The sequence below is a fragment of the Biomphalaria glabrata genome, chromosome 9 (genome assembly GCF_947242115.1).
Source record: "Biomphalaria glabrata chromosome 9, xgBioGlab47.1, whole genome shotgun sequence".
NCBI classification, from domain to species: Eukaryota; Metazoa; Mollusca; class Gastropoda; family Planorbidae; genus Biomphalaria; species Biomphalaria glabrata.
In genome coordinates this window covers 42,893,020-42,905,512 of record NC_074719.1, presented here as the reverse complement: position 1 = coordinate 42,905,512, position 12,493 = coordinate 42,893,020, and the positions used below count along the sequence as shown (strand labels likewise).

The 12,493-nt window shown below is 37.7% G+C and overlaps 1 protein-coding gene across 4 annotated transcripts in view; it reads right to left on the bottom strand.

The window, feature by feature from the left end:
* LOC106078819 (uncharacterized) overlaps positions 1-12,493 on the bottom strand; it is a 69,934-nt gene that overhangs the window by 37,073 nt on the left and 20,368 nt on the right. The window contains exons 4-5 of one of the 4 annotated variants that reach the window (XM_056042532.1): positions 2,737-2,901; positions 469-877 (exon numbers count right to left, since the gene is read on the bottom strand). The exons of 2 other annotated variants lie outside the window; for them this stretch is intronic. In XM_056042532.1, the coding sequence (XP_055898507.1) occupies positions 469-877; positions 2,737-2,901 (574 nt within the window). Of the gene's footprint in view, positions 1-468; positions 878-2,736; positions 2,902-12,493 lie in introns of those variants that run through there. One more of the 4 variants, XM_056042528.1, reaches the window with a different exon arrangement.

Below are 12,493 nucleotides of genomic sequence, written 5' to 3'. Positions count from 1 at the left end.
AAACCTGGCCTGTTAAATACGATCACTAACAATATATCATAGTAGTATTGTGAATAGAAAACATCAATTGGTCCGTTCACCAATTTTGTAATGTTCGGGCATATTTTTGAGAGACTCTCGAAGGCTTTTTGAGAAACACTATCTTGCATATCGAAATCTGCCACTTGTGGGGATTTCTGTTCAACAGGTATCAAAGTAACATTAGTAAGACGAGTTTCATGTTGAAAAATGTCATAGTGAAAGATATTATAATCTTCTAGTTTTAAAGTTTCATTTTCACTTAATGTTAAAACTTCTATGACTCGAGTAGGTTCAGGATATCCTAATTCTAACAAATCCTCCAGCCAACGACTTGTGAGTTCAATTTCTTCCGATTTCCAAAAATGTTTATCGGCCATGTCAGACGTTAGTTTGAGAACACATTGAAAGAAGGTCATACTTGAAGGACATGTCCAGTTGGTCAAGAAATCAATCAGTGTCCGTCTGAAAGTACATGTCCTTCTCGTCCTCAGCGTCCTCCATGTAGGAGTGAGCACTTCTGATTTGGTGAGCATTTGGAGGGAAGAAGGCCAGCCTGTCTCCTATTTCCCACATCAACCTCTGAGCCCAGTAGCCCCTCCATATGTCACACATTCTAAACGTGGTCCCTGTTGGGATCAACAAGGCCCAGAAGGCTCGTTCATGAAACAAAGTGTTCTGGGAGTTAAATGGACTGAAGACACCTTGGGGCACTAGAACTGGAGGGGCGTGTGAGTCAAAAGTCACGTTAAGTGGTGACGTCTCCGATTTCCTCGTCAGTCTAAAAATAGCATCGACATCTGGGTCTCCGTTTACAGTTCCCTGTTGAATTGTGGGTGAAGTCCAACTGCTGGATAACCTTTTGAAAATAAATACACAGTTAATGTATCTATCTATCTATCTATCTATCTATCTATCTATCTATCTATCTATCTATCTATTTATCTATCTATCTATCTATCTATCTATCTATCTATCTATCTATCTATCTATCTATTATCCATCCATCCATTTGTCCGTCCATCCATCCATCCATCCGTCCGTCCGTCCGTCCGTCCGGCTGTCTATCTATCTATCTATCTATCTATCTATCTATCTATCTATCTATCTATCTATCTATCTATCTATCTATCTATCTATCTATCTATCTATCTATCTATCTATCTATCTATCTATCTATCTATCTATCTATCTATCTATCTATCTATCTATCTATCTATCTATCTATCTATCTATCTATCTATCTATCTAACTCTCAGAACTGAGACAAGGCTGCCTACTCTCACCAACTATTTTCAACATTCCTTGAAAGTATAGTGGAAAATGTTTTCGAGTGCTACGAAGTTCCTGCAACTATTGAAGGAAGAAAAATTACTAGCTCGCGCTTTGCGGACGACATAGATTAGGTGCAGAAGAAGAACTAGCTGACTTGTTGATGCGCACAGACAATACTTCCTCAGAAAACGGTATGCAAATCAATGCCGAATAAACACAAATTATTACTACTATCTAAAATGGCTTTAAAAGACAAATCAGCATTGGTGGCAAAAAGCTGACAAGTGTCAGTAGCTTTAAATATCTATGAGCTATTGTCTCAGATGAAAGAACCAAACCTGAACTACTGGTCAGAATTTCACAGTCCACAGCAGCACTTGCAAAACTCAAAACAATCTGGAAAGACAAAGGCATAGCCCTCCACACAAAAATCAGACTGATGCGCTCTATGGTCACGGCCACATTCTTACATGCATGCGAATCCAGGACGCTTACTGCAGATCTCGAGAAGAGAATGCTAGCAATAGAACTAAGATGCTACAGAAAGATCCCAGATGTCACTTACAAAGACTGCATCACGAATGAAGAGATTAGAAACAGATTTAATACAGCAATTGGACCCCAGGAAGACCCGCAAACCACTGTCAAAAAACGTTAACTCAGAGAGGATTGGAGAAAAACGATTTACAGATCTTTTGTGGTGCTCCAACGGTTTAACATACTAACCGACATGTGAAGGTTAAGAAAGGTGAATGTATTCGTAGCGTGGCAATTTCGAGACCATGCGACAACTCCACCAACTCCACCAACTCCATACCAATCCGCTTGTAACTGAACACGTCACCTATGACACTTGGAACCTTGTTGTTGGTCCCTTTATAGATTCATCCAAACAGTGGCGTTGCTAGGGTGGGTGACTGTTGGTCCAAATTCGAAAGTGCCCAGAGCCCCACTTGTGGGGTCCCCCAAATGATAGTCATTATTTTTTACATTTAATATTACTCCACTGCCACTTAATCTTGCTATTCACTTGAAGTCAAAAATACTAGACAGCATTGATCTAGATGATGTTGTAGGTGACCTTGATGCAAAGAAAGCTCGACGTGATGCGATATGAATTGATTTGTCACTTGTACATTATCTCGCCAATAAACAAAGGTATTATTCATTAAAGTAGTCTTAATGATAATTTTATGTTCATTTTACTTCTATACTGTACCGATTGGACTTTAGACTTGTATATTCATTATTATGTACATTATCTCATGTCATGGTGTCAAATGTCAAAAAGGAGCTGCAAACATACGAGAGTGCAAAAACAAGGATTTGACGTAAAAGGACAAGTCCTAACAATATTTATTCACTTAGGCAGCTCTCAGAAGATAGATTTCCTAATAAATTGTATTAAAAGATGCTGGAGTGTTCAACGACAGAAATATTTACCAGTAGGATCTGTTATTGACCGCTCCAATCTTGGTCAGTGGATATCCTCTGGGCCACAATGTGGACTGACCAAAGTGCTGGTAAGGGTTAAACAACTTCTTCCCAGCATACATGAGTCCTGGAGTTTTTGGTGTGTAGATAAAACCTTCCAGATTGTCAGATGGTCTGAAAAAATACGAGAGTTTTTTTTGTGTTAATCACGTATAATTAATTTTACTTACTTTCAATGTGCAATGTAGGACTAATGCGTTTCTTTGATTAAAAAGTAGAATCATAAATTGGAACGGAAGTGCCTTTTTTCCTATTATATCTTTGCATTTTTCAGTTCTCTTTTTAAATTAAACTGACATTATTATACTATAATTTTAAGTGTGCCTGATAGAAAAAAAAATTCTGCACAAAAATACGGTAGTTGGGATATAACCCGATAGAGGCTATAAAAAGAAAAGACCTGAAACTAGCGCGTGAAATTACACATTTACAGTACTTTTTTTTTATGAGTCTTTTACCCAAGATCTGTGTTGTTTTTTTTAGGACTAGCTTATTTCAAGTACCCGGCATTTTCCGATACACAATTTCATACCCAAAATAATTGTGGAAAAAAATTGTAGTGATTTTAAACTTTAAATGATTAGTTAAAAAGGTGTTACTCTAATGAATTTTGAATATTAGTTTGCTATGAATGTCACTGTCTATTTTGTGTCTGCTCTAGTTTCTTAATTCTTTCTTGAGTAAAGGGGTCGTGTTTTCTCCTGATGGGTATACCTGATTTCTCCAAGCAGCTTTGTAAAATATTGGTCCTAAATAATGCTATGTTCATGAAAGATTAATTGCATGGCTGCATTATGATGAATGTACGTGTTAGTTCAATATATTTTATATTACTAGGTAACTAAAATAACTCTGTATAAATAGACGTAATTTTCATGTTTTTTTTTCTGTAAGACAAAGTTATAGGGCAAATTTTGGCTTATATCCTTATTCTAAAAAAGAAATAATACATAAAAATATACAGTAAAAATAATCACTAAGTTTTTTAAAATTAGTTTTGAAAGTCTCACTGATAAGATTACAAAGAGAGTTTGTGTTTTTGCAGATGTACACAAGCTACATTATGAGTCAGTCCATCTCTTCTAATTGTTTAGAAATGAGTGTAAAAATGTAGGCTTCGATATTTTTAGCCTGAATTTAAGAAGTTACAAACTTCAAACAACTAATATATTGCCTCTTCCATAAAACTTTGTACTTAAAAAATAAATTTTTCCAATGCTCGATATCCTGCTTGTATACTTAGGCCATAAGAATCGATCCGGTATCAATGTATTAAGTAGCAATAACCCCGCAAAAAAATTAAATTAAAAGAAAGATGAATGAGATATACATATATTTTTGTGCCGGTACGCACCGTTACGGGGTACTGGCACCTTTTTTGATGTGGGTAAAAAAATATTACTTTTCTTGTAATTCAACGTTTATTGTTAATTTATTAGTATTAGTACCGGCACTTTGTTGTTGTTTTTTTTTTTACAAAAAAGCACTTGATATATGTATACAGCTTACTTTCGGCCGATATGCCGAATTATTAACAACACCTATATGTGAAAGTCTCAATCATCTATCATTTAATATTATATATAACAAAAACGGATATTTGAAACAAGGCTGTCATAGCCGGAAGTGGTAATGGATGTAGGCACTCCACTACCTATAAAATGCTTACTAATGGCATGCGTCTCAAATAACTTCTGACAACCAGTCCAACTCATGGCCTTCACGTGTGGCTCAGATATTGAGTCCGGCGGAACTGTTCTCAATAACAAGAGAAGGGGCAAAGGCGAGTAACTGGCGCCTAAACCAGTAAGCTTCGGGCAGGAGGGGCTCGTTAGCCAAGGAGAAGCACTCTGAATTCAAGCCACTGATGCCTCGCAGCTATACCTAATCATGGGAAAGGCTTCGGTAGTGAACCCTGAGAAAAATTTAGGAACTGGCGACCCTACGGCGGTTTGCAGCACCCATTGCTAAACTCTGACAGAACCTGGGACCCCGCTGAACCCAAACTGCATCGGCACTGCCGTTCCTTTTGGTACATCAGCTGCAAATCCTAGTATTACTATCAGTCATTAGACACCATTAGCAATTTTATTATTAGGTCTTGGCATTGGTGGTGTCTATGGTGTACGTTTAAAGGCGGGAAATGGGCACAATGTTTAGACAGTGGAGAAGCTTCCAACTGCTTACGTGGCTGAGTCTAGCGTTCTGGCAAAAGGCGATCTGCCTTGTAACTTCAGGTGGCTGTTGCCGAGGACCAGGAACAACACTGGGGATTATATTGTTGGTGTTGAAACGGCAGAGGTGCTTACAAAGTGGATAGAGAGAAGAGACAGATACACTTAAGAAGTAGACTATGCGCAACATAATATTTAAAATTTAATGTAAATAAAAATTCGAGCACTCATCTGAAGTGAGGGCCCTGGCTATTTTGAAATCCCCCCCCCCCCATCTCCTAACATCACTACGCCACTGAAGTAGACTCTGTGCGAATCAGTGGAAAACTAGACTGCGTGAAACGCAGTAGAAGAACTAGATTGTGTGCATTTCAGTAGAACTAGATTGCGTGCAACTCAGTAGAAGAACTAGATTGCGTGCATTTCAGTGGAAGAACTTGATTGTGTGCATTTCAGTGGAAGAACTAGATTGTGTGCAACTCAGTGGAAGAACTAGATTGTGTGCATTTCAGTAGAAGAACTAGATTGTGTGCATTTCAGTAGAAGAACTAGATTGCGTGCATTTCAGTGGAAGAACTTGATTGTGTGCATTTCAGTGGAAGAACTAGATTGTGTGCAACTCAGTGGAAGAACTAGATTGTGTGCAACTCAGTGGAAGAACTAGATTGCGTGCATTTCAGTGGAAGAACTAGATTGTGTGCATTTCAGTGGAAGAACTAGATTGCGTGCAACTCAGTAGAAGAACTAGATTGTGTGCATTTCAGTGGAAGAACTAGATTGTGTGCAACTCAGTGGAAGAACTAGATTGCGTGCATTTCAGTAGAAGATCTAGATTGTGTGCAACTCAGTAGAAGAACTAGATTGTGTGCATTTCAGTAGAAGAACTAGATTGTGTGCAACTCAGTAGAAGAACTAGATTGTGTGCATTTCAGTGGAAGAACTAGATTGTGTGCATTTCAGTGGAAGAACTAGATTGTGTGCATTTCAGTAGAAGAACTAGATTGTGTGCATTTCAGTGGAAGAACTAGATTGTGTGCATTTCAGTAGAAGAACTAGATTGCGTGCATTTCAGTGGAAGAATTGATTGTGTGCATTTCAGTGGAAGAACTAGATTGTGTGCAACTCAGTGGAAGAACTAGATTGTGTGCAACTCAGTGGAAGAACTAGATTGCGTGCATTTCAGTGGAAGAACTAGATTGTGTGCATTTCAGTGGAAGAACTAGATTGCGTGCAACTCAGTGGAAGAACTAGATTGTGTGCATTTCAGTGGAAGAACTAGATTGTGTGCAACTCAGTGGAAGAACTAGATTGTGTGCAACTCAGTGGAAGAACTAGATTGCGTGCATTTCAGTAGAAGATCTAGATTGTGTGCAACTCAGTGGAAGAACTAGATTGTGTGCAACTCAGTGGAAGAACTAGATTGTGTGCATTTCAGTGGAAGAACTAGATTGTGTGCATTTCAGTAGAAGAACTAGATTGTGTGCATTTCAGTGGAAGAACTAGATTGTGTGCATTTCAGTAGAAGAACTAGATTGCGTGCATTTCAGTGGAAGAATTGATTGTGTGCATTTTAGTGGAAGAACTAGATTGTGTGCATTTCAGTGGAAGAACTAGATTGTGTGCATTTCAGTAGAAGAACTAGATTGTGTGCATTTCAGTAGAAGAACTAGATTATGTGCATTTCAGTAGAAGAACTAGATTGTGTGCATTTCAGTAGAAGAACTAGATTGTGTGTATTTTAGTGGAAGAACTAGATTGTGTGCATTTTAGTGGAAGAACTAGATTGTGTGCATTTTAGTGAAAGAACTAGATTGTGTGCATTTTAGTGGAAGAACTAAGTTGTGTGCATTTCAGTAGAAGAACTAGATTGCGTGAATTTCAGTGGAAGAACTAGATTGTATGCATTTCAGTGGAAGAACTAGATTGTGTGCATTTCAGTGGAAGAACTAGATTGTGTGCATTTCAGTGGAAGAACTAGATTGTGCGCATTTCAGTGGAAGAACTAGATTGTGTGCATTTCAGTAGAAGAACTAGATTGTGTGCATTTAAGTGGAAGAACTAGATTGTGTGCATTTTAGTGGAAGAACTAGATTGTGTGCATTTTAGTGGAAGAACTAGATTGTGTGCATTTCAGTGGAAGAACTAGATTGTGTGCATTTCAGTAGAAGAACTAGATTGTGTGCATTTCAGTAGAAGAACTAGATTATGTGCATTTCAGTAGAAGAACTAGATTGTGTGCATTTCAGTAGAAGAACTAGATTGTGTGTATTTTAGTGGAAGAACTAGATTGTGTGCATTTTAGTGGAAGAACTAGATTGTGTGCATTTTAGTGAAAGAACTAGATTGTGTGCATTTTAGTGGAAGAACTAAGTTGTGTGCATTTCAGTAGAAGAACTAGATTGCGTGAATTTCAGTGGAAGAACTAGATTGTATGCATTTCAGTGGAAGAACTAGATTGTGTGCATTTTAGTGGAAAAACTAGATTGTGTGCATTTTAGTGGAAGAACTAGATTGTGTGCATTTCAGTAGAAGAACTAGATTGTGTGCATTTCAGTGGAAGAACTAGATTGCGTGCATTTCAGTGGAAGAACTAGATTGTGTGCATTTCAGTAGAAGAACTAGATTGTGTGCATTTCAGTGGAAGAACTAGATTGCGTGCATTTCAGTAGAAGAACTAGATTGTGTGCATTTCAGTAGAAGAACTAGATTGTGTGCATTTTAGTGGAAGAACTAGATTGTGTGCATTTTAGTGGAAGAACTAGATTGTGTGCATTTCAGTGGAAGAACTAGATTGTGTGCATTTCAGTGGAAGAACTAGATTGTGTGCATTTCAGTAAAAGAACTAGATTGTGTGCATTTCAGTAGAAGAACTAGATTGTGTGCATTTCAGTGGAAGAAATAGATTGTGTGCATTTCAGTGGAAGAACTAGATTGTGTGCATTTCAGTAGAAGAACTAGATTGTGTGCATTTCAGTGGAAGAACTAGATTGCGTGCATTTCAGTGGAAGAACTAGATTGTGTGCATTTCAGTAGAAGAACTAGATTGTGTGCATTTCAGTAAAAAAACTAGATTGCGTACATTTCAGTGGAAGAACTAGATTGTGTGCATTTCAGTAGAAGAACTAGATTGTGTGCGTTTCAGTAGAAGAACTAGATTGTGTGCATTTCAGTAAAATAACTAGATTGCGTGCATTTCAGTGGAAGAACTAGATTGCGTGCATTTCAGTGGAAGAACTAGATTGTGTGCATTTCAGTAGAATAACTAGATTGTGTGCATTTCAGTAGAAGAACTAGATTGTGTGCATTTCAGTAAAATAACTAGATTGCGTGCATTTCAGTGGAAGAACTAGATTGTGTGCATTTCAGTAGAAGAACTAGATTGTGTGCATTTCAGTAGAATAACTAGATTGTGTGCATTTCAGTAGAAGAACTAGATTGTGTGCATTTCAGTGGAAGAACTAGATTGCGTGCATTTCAGTAGAAGAACTAGATTGTGTGCATTTCAGTAGAAGAACTAGATTGTGTGCATTTTAGTGGAAGAACTAGATTGTGTGCATTTTAGTGGAAGAACTAGATTGTGTGCATTTCAGTGGAAGAACTAGATTGTGTGCATTTCAGTGGAAGAACTAGATTGTGTGCATTTCAGTAAAAGAACTAGATTGTGTGCATTTCAGTAGAAGAACTAGATTGTGTGCATTTCAGTGGAAGAAATAGATTGTGTGCATTTCAGTGGAAGAACTAGATTGTGTGCATTTCAGTAGAAGAACTAGATTGTGTGCATTTCAGTGGAAGAACTAGATTGCGTGCATTTCAGTGGAAGAACTAGATTGTGTGCATTTCAGTAGAAGAACTAGATTGTGTGCATTTCAGTAAAAAAACTAGATTGCGTACATTTCAGTGGAAGAACTAGATTGTGTGCATTTCAGTAGAAGAACTAGATTGTGTGCGTTTCAGTAGAAGAACTAGATTGTGTGCATTTCAGTAAAATAACTAGATTGCGTGCATTTCAGTGGAAGAACTAGATTGCGTGCATTTCAGTGGAAGAACTAGATTGTGTGCATTTCAGTAGAATAACTAGATTGTGTGCATTTCAGTAGAAGAACTAGATTGTGTGCATTTCAGTAAAATAACTAGATTGCGTGCATTTCAGTGGAAGAACTAGATTGTGTGCATTTCAGTAGAAGAACTAGATTGTGTGCATTTCAGTAGAATAACTAGATTGTGTGCATTTCAGTAGAAGAACTAGATTGTGTGCATTTCAGTGGAAGAACTAGATTGTGTGCATTTCAGTGGAAGAACTAGATTGTGTGCATTTTAGTGGAAGAACTAGATTGTGTGCATTTCAGTGGAAGAACTAGATTGTGTGCAACTCAGTGGAAGAACTAGATTGTGTGCAACTCAGTGGAAGAACTAGATTGCGTGCATTTTAGTGGAAGAACTAGATTGTGTGCATTTCAGTGGAAGAACTAGATTGCGTGCAACTCAGTGGAAGAACTAGATTGTGTGCATTTCAGTGGAAGAACTAGATTGTGTGCATTCAGTGGAAGAACTAGATTGCGTGCATTTCAGTAGAAGAACTAGATTGTGTGGAACTTAGTAGAAGAACTAGATTGTGTGCATTTCAGTGGAAGAACTAGATTGTGTGCATTTCAGTGGAAGAACTAGATTGTGTGCATTTCAGTAGAAGAACTAGATTGTGTACATTTCAGTGGAAGAACTAGGTTGTGTGCATTTCAGTGGAAGAACTAGATTGTGTGCATTTCAATGGAAGAATTAGATTGTGTGCATTTCAGTAGAAGAACTAGATTGTGTGCATTTCAGTAGAAGAACTAGATTGTGTGCATTTTAGTGGAAGAACTAGATTGTGTGCATTTTAGTGGAAGAACTAGATTGTGTGCATTTCAGTGGAAGAACTAGATTGTGTGCATTTCAGTGGAAGAACTAGATTGTGTGCATTTTAGTGGAAGAACTAGATTGTGTGCATTTTAGTGAAAGAACTAGATTGTGTGCATTTCAGTGGAAGAACTATATTGTGTGCATTTCAGTAGAAGAACTAGATTGTGTGCATTTCAGTAGAAGAACTAGATTGTGTGCATTTCAGTAGAAGAACTAGATTGTGTGCATTTTAGTGGAAGAACTAGATTGTGTGCATTTTAGTGGAAGAACTAGATTGTGTGCATTTTAGTGAAAGAACTAGATTGTATGCATTTCAGTGGAAGAACTAGATTGTGTGCATTTCAGTGGAAGAACTAGATTGTGTGCATTTTAGTGGAAGAACTAGATTGTGTGCATTTCAGTAAAAAAACTAGATTGCGTACATTTCAGTGGAAGAACTAGATTGTGTGCATTTCAGTAGAAGAACTAGATTGTGTGCGTTTCAGTAGAAGAACTAGATTGTGTGCATTTCAGTAAAATAACTAGATTGCGTGCATTTCAGTGGAAGAACTAGATTGCGTGCATTTCAGTGGAAGAACTAGATTGTGTGCATTTCAGTAGAATAACTAGATTGTGTGCATTTCAGTAGAAGAACTAGATTGTGTGCATTTCAGTAAAATAACTAGATTGCGTGCATTTCAGTGGAAGAACTAGATTGTGTGCATTTCAGTAGAAGAACTAGATTGTGTGCATTTCAGTAGAATAACTAGATTGTGTGCATTTCAGTAGAAGAACTAGATTGTGTGCATTTCAGTGGAAGAACTAGATTGTGTGCATTTCAGTGGAAGAACTAGATTGTGTGCATTTTAGTGGAAGAACTAGATTGTGTGCATTTCAGTGGAAGAACTAGATTGTGTGCAACTCAGTGGAAGAACTAGATTGTGTGCAACTCAGTGGAAGAACTAGATTGCGTGCATTTTAGTGGAAGAACTAGATTGTGTGCATTTCAGTGGAAGAACTAGATTGCGTGCAACTCAGTGGAAGAACTAGATTGTGTGCATTTCAGTGGAAGAACTAGATTGTGTGCATTCAGTGGAAGAACTAGATTGCGTGCATTTCAGTAGAAGAACTAGATTGTGTGGAACTTAGTAGAAGAACTAGATTGTGTGCATTTCAGTGGAAGAACTAGATTGTGTGCATTTCAGTGGAAGAACTAGATTGTGTGCATTTCAGTAGAAGAACTAGATTGTGTACATTTCAGTGGAAGAACTAGGTTGTGTGCATTTCAGTGGAAGAACTAGATTGTGTGCATTTCAATGGAAGAATTAGATTGTGTGCATTTCAGTAGAAGAACTAGATTGTGTGCATTTCAGTAGAAGAACTAGATTGTGTGCATTTTAGTGGAAGAACTAGATTGTGTGCATTTTAGTGGAAGAACTAGATTGTGTGCATTTCAGTGGAAGAACTAGATTGTGTGCATTTCAGTGGAAGAACTAGATTGTGTGCATTTTAGTGGAAGAACTAGATTGTGTGCATTTTAGTGAAAGAACTAGATTGTGTGCATTTCAGTGGAAGAACTATATTGTGTGCATTTCAGTAGAAGAACTAGATTGTGTGCATTTCAGTAGAAGAACTAGATTGTGTGCATTTCAGTAGAAGAACTAGATTGTGTGCATTTTAGTGGAAGAACTAGATTGTGTGCATTTTAGTGGAAGAACTAGATTGTGTGCATTTTAGTGAAAGAACTAGATTGTATGCATTTCAGTGGAAGAACTAGATTGTGTGCATTTCAGTGGAAGAACTAGATTGTGTGCATTTTAGTGGAAGAACTAGATTGTGTGCATTTTAGTGAAAGTATTAGATTGTGTGCATTTCAGTGGAAGAACTAGATTGCGTGCATTTCAGTGGAAGAACTTGATTGTGTGCATTTCAGTGGAAGAACTAGATTGTGTGCAACTCAGTGGAAGAACTAGATTGTGTGCAACTCAGTGGAAGAACTAGATTGCGTGCATTTCAGTGGAAGAACTAGATTGTGTGCATTTCAGTGGAAGAACTAGATTGCGTGCAACTCAGTAGAAGAACTAGATTGTGTGCATTTCAGTGGAAGAACTAGATTGTGTGCAACTCAGTGGAAGAACTAGATTGCGTGCATTTCAGTAGAAGATCTAGATTGTGTGCAACTCAGTAGAAGAACTAGATTGTGTGCATTTCAGTAGAAGAACTAGATTGTGTGCAACTCAGTAGAAGAACTAGATTGTGTGCATTTCAGTGGAAGAACTAGATTGTGTGCATTTCAGTGGAAGAACTAGATTGTGTGCATTTCAGTAGAAGAACTAGATTGTGTGCATTTCAGTGGAAGAACTAGATTGTGTGCATTTTAGTAGAAGAACTAGATTGCGTGCATTTCAGTGGAAGAATTGATTGTGTGCATTTCAGTGGAAGAACTAGATTGTGTGCAACTCAGTGGAAGAACTAGATTGTGTGCAACTCAGTGGAAGAACTAGATTGCGTGCATTTCAGTGGAAGAACTAGATTGTGTGCATTTCAGTGGAAGAACTAGATTGCGTGCAACTCAGTGAAAGAACTAGATTGTGTGCATTTCAGTGGAAGAACTAGATTGTGTGCAACTCAGTGGAAGAACTAGATTGCGTGCATTT